The sequence below is a fragment of the Lutra lutra genome, chromosome 10 (genome assembly GCF_902655055.1).
Source record: "Lutra lutra chromosome 10, mLutLut1.2, whole genome shotgun sequence".
NCBI lineage: Eukaryota > Metazoa > Chordata > Mammalia > Carnivora > Mustelidae > Lutra > Lutra lutra.
The window spans coordinates 19,667,856-19,683,599 of NC_062287.1; the positions used below are offsets into that span (position 1 = coordinate 19,667,856).

The window sequence follows — 15,744 nt, forward strand, 5'->3', positions numbered from 1 at the left end:
ATTTATTTTTTTATTTTTAAAAAAGATTTTATTTATTTATTTGACAGAGAGAGATACAGCGAGAGAAGGAACACAAACAGGGGGAGCGGGAGAGGAAGAAGAAGGCTTCCTTCTAAGCAGAGAACCAGATGTGGGGCTTGATCCCAGGACTCTGGAATCATGACCTGAGCCAAAGGCAGACACTCAATGACTAAGCCACCCAGGGGCCCCTAGATAGGGAAGTATTTTTGTTGTTGTTGTTATTTTTTTTTTATTTTTTATTAACAGGTAGTGTATTATTAGCCCCAGGGGTACAGGTCTGTGAATCGCCAGGTTTACACACTTCACAGCACTCACCATAGCACATACCCTCCCCAATGTCCATAACCCCACACCCCCTTTTCCTACCCCCAGCCCCCTGGCAACCCTCAGTTTGTTTTGTGAGATTAAGAGTCTCTTATGGTTTGTCTCCCTCCCGATCCCATCTTGTTTCATTTATTCTTTTCCTACCACCCAACCCCCCCATGCTGCTTCTCGACTTCCTCATATCAGGGAGATCATATGATAGTTGTCTTTCTCCGATTGACTTATTTCGCTAAGCATAAAACACTCTAGTTCCATCCATGTCGTCACAAATGGCAAGATTTCATTTCTTTTGATGGCTGCATAGTATTCCATGGCATATATATACTGCCTCTTCTTTATCCATTCATCTGTTGATGGACATTTAGGTTCTTTCCATAGTTTGGCTATTGTGGATATTGCTGCTATAAACATTTGAGTGCATGTGTCCCTTCAGATCACTACATTTGTATCTTTAGGGTAAATACCCGGTAGTGCAATTGCTGGGTCATAAGGTAGCTCTATTTTCAACTTTTTGAGGAACCTCCACGCTGTTTTCCAGAGTGGTTGCACCAGCTTGCAATCCCACCAACAGTGTAGGAAGGGTTTCCCTTTCTCCGCATCCTCGCCAGCATCTGTCATTTCCTGACTTGTTGATTTTAGCCATTCTGACTGGTGTGAGGTGGTATCTCATTGTGGTTTTGATTTGTATTTCCCTGATGCTGAGTGATGTGGAGCACTTTTTCATGTGTCTGTTGGCCATTTGGATGTCTTTGCAGAAATGTCTGTTCATGTCCTCTGCCCATTTCTTAATTGGATTATTTGTTCTTTGGGTGTTGAGTTTGCTAAGCTCTTTATAGATTTTGGATACTAGCCCTTTATCTGATATGTCGTTTGCAAATATCTTCTCCCATTCTGTCAGTTGTCTTTTGCTTTTGTTAACTGTTTCCTTTGCTGTGCAAAAGCTTTTGATCTTGATGAAATCCCAATAGTTCATTTTTGCCTTTGCTTTCCTTGCCTTGGCGATGTTCCTAGAAGAAGTTGCTGCGACTGAGGTCGAAGAGGTTGCTGCCTGTGTTCTCAAGGATTTTGATGGATTCCTTTCTCACATTGAGGTCCTTCATCCATTGGGAGTCTATTTTCGTGTGTGGTGTAAAGAAATGGTCCAGTTTCAATTTTCTGCATGTGGCTGTCCAATTTTCCCAACACCATTTGTTGAAGAGACTGTCTTTATTCCATTGGACATTCTTTCCTGCTTTGTCGAAGACTAGTTGACCATAGAGTTAAGGGTCTATTTCTGGGTTCTCTATTCTATTCCATTGATCTATGTGTCTGTTTTTGTGCCAGTACCATATTGTCTTGATGATGACAGCTTTCTAATAGAGCTTGAAGTCTGGAATTGTGATGCCACCAACTTTGGCTTTCTTTTTCAATATTCCTCTGGCTATTTGAGGTCTTTTCTGGTTCCATACAAATTTTAGGATTATTTGTTCCATTTCTTTGAAAAAAAATGGATGGAATTTTGATAGGGATTGCATTAAATATGTAGATTGCTTTAGGTAGCATAGACATTTTCACAATATTTGTTCTTCCAATCCATGAGCATGGAACATTTTTCTATTTCTTTGTGTCTTCCTCAATTTCTTCCATGAGTACTTTATAGTTTTCTGAGCATGGATTCTTTGCCTCTTTGGTTAGGTTTATTCCTAGGTATCTTATGGTTTTGAGTGCAATTGTAAATGGGATTGACTCCTTAATTTCTCTTTCTTCTGTCTTGTTGTTGGTGTAAAGAAATGCAACTGATTTCTGTGCATTGATTTTATATCCTGACACTTTACTGAATTCCTGTACAAGTTCTAGCAGATTTGGAGTGGAGTCTTTTTGGTTTTCCACATATAGTACCATATCATCTGCAAAGAGTGATGGTTTGACTTTTTCTTAGCTGATTTGGATGCCTTTAATTTCCTTTTGTTGTCTGATTGCTGAGGCTAGGACTTCTAGTACTATGTTGAATAGCAGTGGTGATAATGGACATCCCTGCCATGTGATAGGGAAGTATTTTAAAAGTCCAGGTAGTATGCATATTACAACAGAATAACAAGGAAAAATGAAGGTTTGTTGAACCTTCATTTCTCCCACCTCCAAAAGTGAGGCTCATTTCCTCACCAAAACCTTCCTCAATGCTTTCTTTACATCCTTGTTTCTCAGACTGTATATTAAAGGATTCAGCATGGGGATCACTGTGGTGTAAAACACTGAGGACACCTTCTCCTGTTCCAGGGAGTTACTAGATGGGGGCTTGAAATACATGAAGGTGATAGACCCAAAGAAGATCCCCACAGCCATGAGATGAGAGCTGCAAGTACCAAATGCTTTGGACCGGCCCTTGGAGGATCGGATGCGAAGGATGCTGTAGAAGATAAAGGCGTAGGAAATGAAAACAGCTAGGGTGGGCACCAAAGTGTTAAATCCCGCAATGATAAAAAGCAGAAGTTCATTGATGTGTGTATTGGAGCAGGAGAGATGGAGGAGAGGAAGCACATCACAGAAGTAATGGCTGATGATGTGGGATCTGCAGAAAGACAGTTTCATCATGGCGCTTGTATGGGCCGAGGCAGAGAGAAAGCCCAGGATGAAGGCAACCAGCACAAGTAGTGAGCAGACCCAAGAGGACATGGTCACACTGTAAAACAGTGGGCTACAGATAGCCACATAGCGATCATATGCCATCACGGTCAGGAGGTAACCCTCAGCCACTACAAAAACCACAAAGAAAAAGAGCTGTGCCATGCATTCAGAATAAAGGATCATATTCTTCTTCCCTAAGAAGTTCACCAGCATTTTGGGGGTAATGACAGAGGAGTAGCAGAGATCAATGAAGGACAAGCTGCTTAGGAAGTAGTACATGGGGGTGTGAAGCAAAGGGATTACTGCAATCAGAAGAATCAAGCCCAGGTTCCCCACCACTGTCACTATATAGATTCCCAGGAACAGGACCAAGAGAGGCAGCTGGAGCTCTGGCTTCTGTGTTAAACCCACTAACACAAAACTGGTTGCTGTGGAATGATTTCCTGCAAACATTTTTCTTGAGAGATCTCTGTGGAAATGGAAAAGAAGTATATATTAAAATGGATCTTTATTCTCTGTCTAAACAAAACCAGACTTGCAAGAGGAAAGTCAACAGTGACAAAGACTGAATCATAGCTCTTATTATTCCTGGTACTGTCTCCCTAAAGAACCATGTGCTATTTTTATATTAGTATACACTTTCTTTTTTCCTTTGTTTCCCCCTTCCATTCATAGAGATTTTAATTAACTTCTCCCCAGTTAACTTTCTATGTGGTTATATAATATTACACACACACACACACACACACACACACACACACACACACATTTTGTCATTTGTCCAGAATATAGGATAATATTACACACAATTTATTTTTGCATCTTCCCTTCTTACTTAAAAAAACTTTTAGAGTATTCCTCCAAGACAACTGATGAACATGAACAGTGATACAATATTCAGTGATGCAGATATATCACTAAATATTACATCATCTTTTTGACAACTGTTAACTTTTTTCTGGATTAAAAAAAAACTGCTACTGAAATAAGTCAATCAGAGAAAGACAACTATCATATGTTCTCCTTGACATTAGGAAGTGGAGATGCAACGTGGGGGGTTTGGAGGGTAGGAAAAGAATAAATGAAACAAGATGGGATCGGGAGGTAGACAAACCATAAGAAACTCTTAATCTCACAAAACAAACTGAGGGTTGCCGGGGGAAGAGGGATAGGGAGAGAGTGCTGGGGTTATGGACACTGGGGAGGGTATGTGCTATGGTGAGTGCTGTGAAGTGTGTAAACCTGGCGATTCACAGACCTGTACCCCTGGGGCTAATAATACATTATATGTTAATAAAAAAATTTAAGGGCGCCTGGGTGGCTCAGTGGATTAAAGCCTCTGCCTTTGGCTGAGGTCATGATCTCAGGGTCCTGGGATCAAGGCCCGCATCAGGCTCTCTGCTCAGTGGGGAGCCTGCTTTCCCCCCTCTCTCTATGCCTGCCTCTCTGCATATTTGTGATCTCTCTCTCTCTCTGTTTCAAATAAATAAATAAAATCTTAAAAAAATAATAAAAATAAAAAAATAAAAAAATTTAAAAATAAAAAAAAACTGCTATTATCAAATACATTGTCATTTAGAAATGTACATACCCATATACACGCCAGTGTTTTATTTCCATACATAATTTCCCAGGAGAGATCTTTATGGATCAAAGAGTTTATAAATCTTTACTTTATATAAATGGTACAACATTGATTTCCAGGAAACTATAATAATACACATTTTCAGTAGCAATACATGAGTACCCTTTATCCTGCATCCCCACTAGCAATATGTATTACCTGTTTTTGCCAATGTGTTGAAAGTTACATGATGAGTCATTATTGCATTTGTCCTTTTTTATCTTCTAATGGATGTAAGCACATTTTTATAGGATACTGGCCTTTTGAACTTGTTCTGTAAATTGCTTATTGTGTTATTATTTTCTTCTTAAATTAATCTGTCTGTCCTCTGAATTCTGGTACTTTAAAAAATACATTCTTATGAATTGATTTTATTTGTGGTATCATTGCTGTATACATTTTAAAATCTTTAAATAGCCACATATATTTAGTGTTTTTATTTTATAGATTCTAGATTCTCAGTCTTGAATAAAAATGAAATTTAGAGGGGCGCCTGGGTGGCTCAGCGGGTTAAGCCGCTGCCTTCAGCTCAGGTCATGATCTCAGGGTCCTGGGATCGAGCCCCGCATCAGGCTTTCTGCTCAGAAGCCTGCTTCTTCCTCTCTCTCTGCCTGCCTCTCTGCCTACTTGTGATCTCTCTCTGTCAAATGAATAAAAAAAATCTTTAAAAAAAATGAAATTTAGAGAAGTGAAATTTAGAGAACCTTAAGAGAAAATGAAGTTCTAAGGGTAGCTTGAGAATCTGCAGATGTGGAAGAGATTTACATGAGGTATAGTATGGTCAGAGCCTGGTTACATGCACAAAATCAGAAAGTATCTTTTTTTTTTAATAAACATATAATTTATTTTTATCCCCAGGGGTACAGGTCTGTGAATCACCAGGTTTACACACTTCACAGCACTCACTATAGCACATACCCTCCCCAATGTCCATAACCCCACCCCCCTCTCCCGACCCTCCTCCCCCCAGCAACCCTTAGTTTCACTTATGGTTTATCTCCCTCCCGATCCCATCTTGTTTCATTTATTCTTTTCCTACCCCCCAACCCCCCCCATGCTGCATCTCCACTTCCTCATATCAGGGAGATCATATGATAGTTGTCTTTCTCCGATTGACTTATTTCGCTAAGCATAATACACTCTAGTTCCATCCATGTCGTCACAAATGGCAGGATTTCATTTCTTTTGATGGCTGCATAGTATTCCATGGTATATATATACCGCCTCTTCTTTATCCATTCATCTGTTGATGGACATTTAGGTTCTTTCCATAGTTTGGCTATTGTGGATATTGCTGCTATAAACATTTGAGTGCACGTGCCCCTTCAGATCACTACATTTGTATCTTTAGGGTAAATACCCAGTAGTACAATTGCTGGGTCAAAAGGTAGTTCTATTTTCAACTTTTTGAGGAACCTCCATGCTGTTGAGAAAGTATCTTTTAGTCCTCTGGTGAAACCATCAATAATATCACAATGCTAAATCATTTTTTGAGGAGCATGAAAAATCCATGAACTTAAGTAAGAAATATTACTATGCTAATATTGTCCCTGGAACATAGTAGGCACTTGACTAAATGCAATTGTTCTTCCCAAAATAATCTGTTAAAAATATTACTCTATTGACTTCCCTCCCCAACATGAGGGTCACAAATTCTTTTTGGGAGGTCAATAAAAGAGTAGTCTTGGGTTACATGAGAATAAGCCATAGTCATCTAGGAGTCAAAGAATGTGAATGTTTCAATAACAAAAGTAGGGAAAGGGCCCAGGGTTGGGATCAAAGGATTATTGGTGGGAAATTTCAAAGAGGAACTCTCAAAATGGGCCCAGGCTGATATTCACTAGTCATTACTGAGCAGCAAAACAGACCGCAACTCGCTTAGAAGGCAAGACAGAAAATGACTCTCCTGAAATGCTCTGCTGTCCACTTCTTCAAGGGGAATGAAATAGACTTTCTACTGACACCTACTGAGGATACATGTTTGAATTCTGTTGAGGCATTTATAATACTTAGACGAGATTGTTTACCTATAGAAAAGAAGACCAGGGATGATAATGATTCTTCCTCTCTTCTTTGTCGATTGCCTGTTGTTTCTAAGTGCCTTACATCTATTATCTTACTTAAGTCCTCAAAAGCCCTTGACATAGTCAATTCTATTTTTATCCCTATTTTACAGATGAAGAAACTGTGGCACAGAGATTTTAGAAGTCAAGTCAGAATTTAAATCTAGGATGTCTTGTGCCAGGGTCCATGTTCTTTTCCACCAAGCTCTTCTGCTTTTCCTTAAAGGATGGATTAAATCTATTATTAACATCTCTTGTCTTCTAATTCATTACAAAGCCCTAAGAGACAGACTGGAAGAAGATTTGGACTTTATGAGATGTTACAGATGGTTCAGATTTCAGAATGTTTCAAGGAAAGGATAAATCTTGATGATGGGCAAGAAGAGGGGCATAGAGTTTGTGTGTTGTGAACAACATGGGGATTCCACACACCCTGAAGTGGTTTAAAACAGGCCTAATAGAGATCCAGTGCAAGCTTCTTGATCTCAAAGTTTTACCTAACACTAACTGTGGCTTGGAGGAAATATGGAAAGAAAAAAAAATTTTTTTTGGCACTTGAGGAACCTTTACCCTATGGAATATTGAAAGTACTCAAGGGGTTCCTGGGTGGCTCAGTGATTAAGACTCTGCCTTCAGCTTGGGTCACAGTCTCAGGGTCCTGTGATTGAGCCCTGCATCAGGCTCTGTGCTCTCTGCAGGGAGCCTGCTTCCCCCTCTCTCTCTGCCTGCCTCTCTGCCTACTTGTGATCTCTCTCCCTGTCAAATAAATAAATATAATCTAAAAAAAGAAAAAAAAAGAAAAAGAAAAAAAGAAAGTACTCAAAATTAAAGAACATTTTCCATAGCACCCTTAAAGGGGCACAGTGAGGTACTGTGTGTACTGTGTACTGTGTATACTGTGTGTAGCCTAGGGTAGCATTTCAGACAAAGCTCACAATGATCTGTGAAGGAAAAGAACAAGTACAGCAAAAACAAAAAACCCAATAGCTGTGCTTCCATTTCCAGGTATGTCCATATGACTCTCTTGAAAGTATGCTGTAAACATTTGTTCATGAAAGGCTGGGAATAGTGCAGCTAGAAAGAAATCTGTTCAGCTTTGTGAACTCAGTACTTCTTATATTTACTTGATAACAAAAATGTTAAAAGAGCTTAAGGGGAGAGAACTTAGAGCCTGCTCAGTAAGCCAATGAAAAAGCTTTCATATCAAAGGAGGCTTATTTCAAGGGCTGACCTCACTGCAACAGCTTTGCAACATAAGTGACTTTGCAAGTCATTTAACATAAATTTAACATAAATTTCAGAGTTACAATCTGAGAAGTGGGAATGATAATAACCCTTCAAAGAAATCTTGTGATAACTAAAATAATGAATTGAAAGCTTCATTGTCTAAAAACACTAGGGGTACTTGCGTGGTGCAGTTGATTGGGCAACCAACTCTTGGTTTTGGCTTAGGTCATAATCTCAGGGTTGTGAGACTGAGCCCCATGTTGGGCTCCATGCTCAGTGTGGAGTCTGATTCAGATGCTCTCTCTCCCTCTCCCACTACTCCTCCCCTTCATGCACACACTCTCTCTCAAATAAATAAATAAATATTTAAAAAAATAAGAACACCCATTGAAATGTAATTTTAAAAAAGAAATATATTCATTATATTCATTATACAATATGAAGAGACAAAAATACACTGCCTTGGTATGAAGAAAAACTGTGTGTTTCTTCTTCATTCTAGATCTTTCACCTTGGTACAAATGATGAAAACTTTTTAAGCATTTGGGGTGGTCAGGTTTTAAAACATTTGTGTCTCTAGATTTGGAAATTTTGAGAGAGGTTGGAAGTGTTGAGCCATTCTTTGGGGGAGTTGGGGCATAGAAGGCTCTTTATCTCAAAGGGTGTAAAGCCCTTTGACAAGTGCTTCTGAAGCCAGGAGGAAACAGAGCATTAACTGAGCAGGCCAAACAGGCTCTTACTCTAACTCCTACTGGTCTGAGAATACTCCTTCAAGATAGAGGGGAGATAGGGATTTATGTTTAATATTCTGTCCAAAATTAATACTCCACCTGCAATTGTATCTGCCCTAGTATCCATAACTCTAAGAGACTTATTATATAGGCTGGTGCATAAGAAGTTAAGGAAAATGAATAAATACATAAACAGGAAGCACTTCAGGGAAGCAAAAGTTTCAGAGTCATATGGAAAGACCAGTGACATTCTCTGCACAAGAGTTGGGTGAACTTAGACTGGATAGAATTTCTGCAGGAGGTTATGACCCAATTCATGAAGAAATGACAAGGCAACATGGACAGAAAAGGAGAAGGGAGGACATAACCAAGTAAAAAGAATAGTGTGGCAAGTGCTCCTGGTAAAGCCAAAACACTGCACATGGTTAGTGTTGCTGCTAATCACCAACCACCCTTCTATTAGATGGAGTAGAATTGCAATAAATGAAATGACAATTAATGACACTTACCCAGTACTGAACAGAAATTGACGTTCTTAGGAATTGTTTACTTTGCTTATAGCACAGATTCTTCCTATAGCCAAGTAATAGCAAAGCCTCTTCTGTTGCCTAATGTGCACATTTGTATGTCAATATTTGAATTATTTAGTTGGCTTAAAATAAAAGTCAAAATTCAGCTGATAGAACTAACACTCCAGATCTTGAAGTAGATCATACTTAGCGTCTCCAATCTTAAAAGCCAGAGGGTAAAGTGACATGCAAATCTTACTTGAGGTTTATCAAGCAAATAAGGGATATCATTAGGGATACTTAACTCCCCTGCACACACAGGTCCCCCAAGACCTACTGAGCCTAGAGATTACTGGTGTGTTCAGTATATAATAATCCTTAGCAAAAATGATATCATCCTCTTACACCCCTCCCCCATTGCTATATTTCCCAAGAGTAGCAAATTCCCCAAGATTCTTATTTTATATTTTCACATTCCCAAGGGGTTTCTGAAACACAGAGACATTGGGTCAATGATTTGCAAAAGTCTGTTATCAGTTGCTGGCTCTTCACTACTATTTCATCAGTCAAAAAAAGGTGGGGGGAGAAAAATAATGAAAAAGAAATGTTTCCCTAAGGCTAAATTGATTCAATTTAAAGACAATCCTTTATTTTTTACTGTTATATATCTATGTACATAGATATAACACACACACACACACACACATATGAGACACAAAATTTACCATTTAAGTGTACAGTTCTGTGGCATTAAGTACATTCACATTGTTATGTGATCATCATCCCTATCCATCTCTAGAACTTCTTCTGCTCCCTCCTCTGAAACTCTGTGCTTATTAAACAATAATTCCACATCCTCCCACTCCCCAGCCCCTAGTAACCACTTTTCTACTTTCTGACTCTATGGGTTTGATTACTGTAAGTACTTGCATATGAGTGAAATCATACAACATTTCTCTTCTTGTGTTTGGCTTATTTCACTTAGCATAATATCTTCAAGATTCACCCAAGTTGTAGCAAGTGTCAGAATTTTTTTAAGGCTGAGTGATTTTCCATTGTATGTACATACCATATTTTGTTTACCCTTTTATTCATCAATGGAACTTGGGTTGTTCCCACCTTTTGGCTCTTGTAAATAATGTTGCTATGAACATGATATGTAAAATGTTCTTTTGATCAAAATAACTGTGTTACTTTGAGGAGGGCATTGAGACTCTTTGAGACTCAATTTCTCATCGATAAAGTAACAGGACTTAAATAAATTATTTTTCAGATTTCTTAGTGCTATAACTTAGGGCTCAATGTGTTGCTCATCCTAGCATCCTGGGATCATCACCTGAGTTGAAGTCAGACACTTAATAGACTGACCCACCCAGGTGCCCTGAAGTTTCAAACTCAAAGAAGTTTGAATCAGACTTGCAGATACCGTGAAGTTGTTAATTTAATGGATAACAAAATCATGATTCACAAAAACATCTGGAAACTGGAGTGATGGATATATTCAATGAGATTAAAATATACATGAGTAATATAAGATTCAATACATCTACAAAAATGAATAGAGTAGAGGAGAAACTGGTTAATTGCAGAGAATTAGGATTTTTGATGACAATAGAGTCAATATAGGTAAAAAAGTTCTTTGTATTAGGTATACCCTTTTTTATAATAATTTCATTTAAATTCAATTTAATTAATGTACAGTGTACTATTAGTTTCAGAGGTAGAATTTAGTGACTCATCAGTTGCATATAACACCAGTAGTCATTACATGAACTGTCCTCCTTAATGCCTATCACCCAGTTACCCTATCTCTCCATTCCCTACCCCTCCAGTAACCCTCAGTTTGTTCTCTATAGTTAAGTTTCTTATGGTATGTCTCTCTCTGTTTTCATCATATTTTATTTTTCTTTCCCTTTCCCTATGTTCATCTGTAATAAATAAATATATAAACAAATACACCTCTTCTCCTGCCCTCTAGGAATTTTTAATCAATTAACATTATCCTTCTTCAAACACAACCCCTAACTCACTCTCTAGTTATTAAGCACCTTCAAAATTGATATTTAATTTAATATAATATTAATAATTAATATCCTCAGATATTCTATTTATGTTGATTGGTCCTCCCTCTTCTGCCAACATTTGTTCCTCTAATAAACATAAAATTTCCAAAGATTGACTATCAGAAAATTCTATTGTTTGGTAATCTCTAAAAATGTCTCAATCATTCTCAAGTATAGAATGCATGTTTTATAAATAATGGTGAATTTTATCTCTGGAAGAGAGGAAAAAAATTACATGGAGCCTATGACAACATTTCATCTGGTTCATTTTTCTCTTGCTCCCTCTGAAAATGCCCTTTGTCAGCATGACTACCTTCCCTCAACCAACTTTCTCAGTGCATTCTTCACATCCTTGTTCCTCAGGCTGTAGATCATGGGATTCAGCATGGGGATCACTGTGGTGTAAAACACTGAGGACACCTTCTCCTGTTCCATAGTATTGCTAGAAGGGGGTTTGAAATACATGAATGTGATAGACCCAAAAAAGATACCCACAGCTATGAGATGGGAGTTACAAGGCTTTGGACCGTCCCTCAGCAGAGCGAATACGGAGAATACTCAAAAGAATGAAAGCATAAGAGATGAGTATAGCCAGTGTACGTGCTAAGGTATTAACCCCTCCAATAATAAACAACAGTATCTCATTGATGTGGGTGCTGGAGCAAAAGAGAGTCAACAAGGGGAGAATATCACAAAGATAATGACTGACTACATGAGACCCACAGAAGGACAACGCTGACATGCAGGTAGTATGGACTGTAGCCCCAAACAACCCCAGTGAATATACCACAGCCATCATTATGGAGCAGATCTTATGGGACATGATAATATTGTAAAGCAGTGGGCTACAGATGGCTACATAATGGTCATATGCCATGGTAGTCAGAAGGTAGCCTTCTGCAATTATAAAAATAAGGAAGAAATAAAGCTGAGTCATGCATGCCACAAAGGAGATAATATTCTTCTCTGATACGAAGTTCACCAGCATTTTTGGGGTAATGACAGAGGAGTAGCAGAGATCAATGAATGACAAATGACTGAGAAAATAATATATTGGAGAATAAAGTTGAGAACTGATGGCAATTAAGAAAATCATGCCCAGGTTCCCCAACACTGTGACCACATACACTCCAAGGAACAGTAGGAATAGAGGCAATTAAAGCTCTGGACGTTTTGTTAACCCTTCAAGGATAAACTCAGTCATGGAGGAATGACTGGAAGTAGCCATACAAGATATAATCTGTAGAAAGAAATAAGAGAAAATAGGTGCATTAGTTTTTTTCTGATTCCCAAACCAGAATGACATGCTATGTTTTGATTGGTTCCGTTCCTCACCAGTCTCATGACTTGATCCTTTCCAGGGATTTAAAAGGTTGAGGACAAAGACCCCAAGTGTAACCCAGAACCTTGTTTCCACCTAACACTCTCAAATGCTCCTCTCTAAGTCAGAAGCCTTTCATTTTGCTCCTAGGCTTAAGCCCCTATCTACCTCACTTTCAAAGAAAGCACATACTTTCAAAACCTAATTAGTTTTTCATTAATATCATTCAGAGAAAATTGTTCATCCTCTTTCTCTGGGCATAGATCAACAGAACTTTCAGTCTTGGTTCCAACATGGCTTTGAGTCTAGCTCTGGTGATCTAAAAATAGTCTGTTTCAATTTTTCAACTCACCTATAGGAGTTGACATAATGAATATTCTCTAAAACTGAGAACTCAGAAATGTAAAAGGCTTTTATAAAGAGATGATGAATACAAAAGGCAAAATTATAGAAACAGCTTTAATCAATTCAGACCCTGGTTCTCCCACTCTGTCCAATGGATAGAAAACTTCAGTGGGCCAGGAAGTCCTTTCAATGTAGATGAGGCTGACAGAAATGTGGGGCTAAAGTCTATGCTTAAACTGTATTTTAAACCTTTCTTGTTCAAGAAACAGCAGAGAAATAAGAATGGCGTTCACATGTAGGTCCTGAACAATCAACAAAGTGCAGCTTCCCTCCTAATTCTTCCCTGTTGTCCATTACTAAACTCTCATTGACCTTTCTCTAAAAGCTACAGCTCAGAACAGGATAATTTCTCCTTCCCTGACTTAGTTTTCCCTAAAGCCCAAGCAGAGGATTCAGGGAAAAGGATTTCCTGCTTTACTTGTTATGTTTTTATTATCTGAGGAAAAGTGTGATAATTTTTCACTGAGGCATGTTGAACCATATAATATGTTCCTTTAATTTATGATACTCAAGAAAGAATCCATGTTGTATCTAGACCTTGATATGACCTTAAATTCCAATTTCCAAAAAAAAAAAAAAAATCAGTGGAGGAAAAACTCCAGAGTGATAGTTTGCTTTTTATTTTGCATGAAAAATATGCAACATGTGATCATTCTCCATGATCACAAACAAAAATTTATGAAACTTTGTGGCAGTGTTTTTTTTTCTCTCTGCCTTCCACAACATACTTAAGTTGCTCAATATGTGTTGATTTAAAGGCTTAATTCTATTATTATCTTTGAGAACACATGAGAAGAGAGCCATCTAATTCAGGAAATTAGATAATAACCTAAGAGAAACAGTCAGAGTTGCCAGGATGCATCTCTAAGCAGCCTAATTAGCAATGGTGATGAGATTTGACCATCATCAGATAAATGCTCTGAAGTTATCCAACGATCCATGGGAATATGACTGATGTCTGGTGTTTTCATTATTCACGCAGAAGCCATGAAAGTGAGTCTGGAGAGAGGGAGGGCATTTGGGGTTGAAATCCACTTAGTGGATACCATAGTTTTTTAATAGACTCACACATAAACTGACTAAAATTTCTTCTATAATCCCAAATAATATTGAAACTATTACCACAAGGGAGCGTTGTCCAGAAGTCAGAACCAGGACAAATCTATCTCTCTGTGACTGTAGAGGTATTTTGGCTGATTTGGAGACTAAAATTGCTGATGTGTCAGAGCAAACAAAGACCATTAGGTCAGGTTTCAAGGGAGCTCAATAGATAGAGGAAAGCAACAGATATACAGTAATATCTCAATAATCTGGAGATACTTATCTATTGACTTAAACTTTTCAATATTGCCAAAAAACTGAAGATGAGTAAAAGCACCTTGAAGACATTAATATAAATGTCACAATATCCATTTATTAAAGTTTACTCACTTATCAGTCCACACTCATCCTTTCTTAGTACCAAATCATTATTTTTCTTAAGAAATAATTTTAGGAAACATGGATGAGATCAGAATGAAGGCAGCAAATTTAAAAGTAGAAGGAAGATGTGAGAAATCTGTTTAAAAAAGCTGAGCATATTGTGGAGCATAACAAATAGCATGGAGGACAAGGGGAGATGGAGAGGAGAAGGGAGTTGAGGGAAATTGGAAGGGGAGGTGAACCATGAGAGACTATGGACTCTGAAAAACAATCTGAGAATTTTGAAGGGGTGGGGGGTGGGAGGTTGGGGGCACCAGGTGGTGGGTATTGTAGAGGGCACGGATTGCATGGAGCACTGGGTGTGGTGCAAAAATAATGAATACTGTTATGCTGAAAAAAAAAAAAAAAGCTGAGCATAGCAAGAAAAACAGTTTAACAGCAAGAAAAGAGGTCTTCAGAAAGCTATTTTAAAAAATAAAAGCAGGGATGCCTGGGTGGCTCAGTTGGTTAAGCAGCTGCCTTCGGCTCAGGTCATGATCCCAGCGTCCTGGGATCGAGTCCCACATCGGGCTCCTTGCTTGGCGGGGAGCCTGCTTCTCCCTCTGCCTCTGCCTGCCATTCTGTCTGCCTGTGCTCGCTCTCTCTCCCTCTCTCTCTGACAAATAAATAAAATCTTAAAAAAATAAAAATAAAAAAATAAAGCAAAACAGATAAACATTCCTCACACTGCATAGTTATCTAGGACTCCAGAAAATGCAAACATTAAAAACATAGATATAAGTGGTGCCTGGGTGGCTCAGTGAGTTAAGCATCTGATTCTTGGTTTCTGCTCAGGTCATGATCTCAGGGTCGTAAGATCAAGCCCTGCATCGGGCTCCACACTCAGTGTGGTGTCTGCTTATCCCTCTCCTGCTTTTCCCCTCTCTCCCTCTCGTTCTCTCTCAAATACATAAATAATCTTCAAAAAAAAAAACATAGATACATACACAAAATAGTTCCTGTGCATAAAAATGATTGCTCCAAATCACCAGAAGAACATTTATTTATTTTTTAATATCATCAGCTGAAAAAGATGAGGAAGCATGAAATGCAATATTTAAATTTTCTATCAGAGTAAGTCAATAAATGAAGCACTTCAAGGTTGGAAAGGATAATAAGGTATTTACATATGTGAGATATCACTGGAAATGAGAGGTTATTAAACCTAATGAAAGAGAATGAAAGACACTACTTTGTTTCCCTCCCAATTCTTCACCCCTGTGATTAGTGGCCTACAATGGTACTGTTTTTGAAGTTTTATAATACAAGCATAGTGTAGATAGAAAAGTGTCGGCCCCCATCCTTAGGAAGCATGAATGAATATCTAAGGAAAATACCTGGTGGTTCATGGATATAAGAATATTACTCAACAGACACTTCATCAAGTTACC

The 15,744-nt window shown here is 38.3% G+C and overlaps 2 protein-coding genes across 2 annotated transcripts; both read right to left on the minus strand.

Annotated features, from left to right (window-relative positions):
* Positions 1-2,475: 2,475 nt before the first annotated feature.
* Positions 2,476-3,402, minus strand: LOC125078789 (olfactory receptor 8D1). The gene has a single exon (XM_047691964.1). The coding sequence runs from the start codon at positions 3,400-3,402 to the stop codon at positions 2,476-2,478; it is 927 nt and encodes a 308-aa protein (XP_047547920.1).
* Positions 3,403-11,475: 8,073 nt separating this feature from the next.
* LOC125078790 (olfactory receptor 8D2-like) lies at positions 11,476-12,397 on the minus strand. The gene is given in 2 exon segments (XM_047691965.1): positions 11,476-11,683; positions 11,685-12,397. Coding segments are annotated over 2 exon segments (918 nt in total). The 5' UTR covers positions 12,395-12,397.
* Positions 12,398-15,744: the final 3,347 nt, after the last annotated feature.

Excerpts from the sequence above, each read along its gene's own strand:
- LOC125078789 (XM_047691964.1), bottom strand. The coding sequence starts at position 3,402 with ATGTTTGCAGGAAATCATTCCACAGCAACCAGTTTTGTGTTAGTGGGT.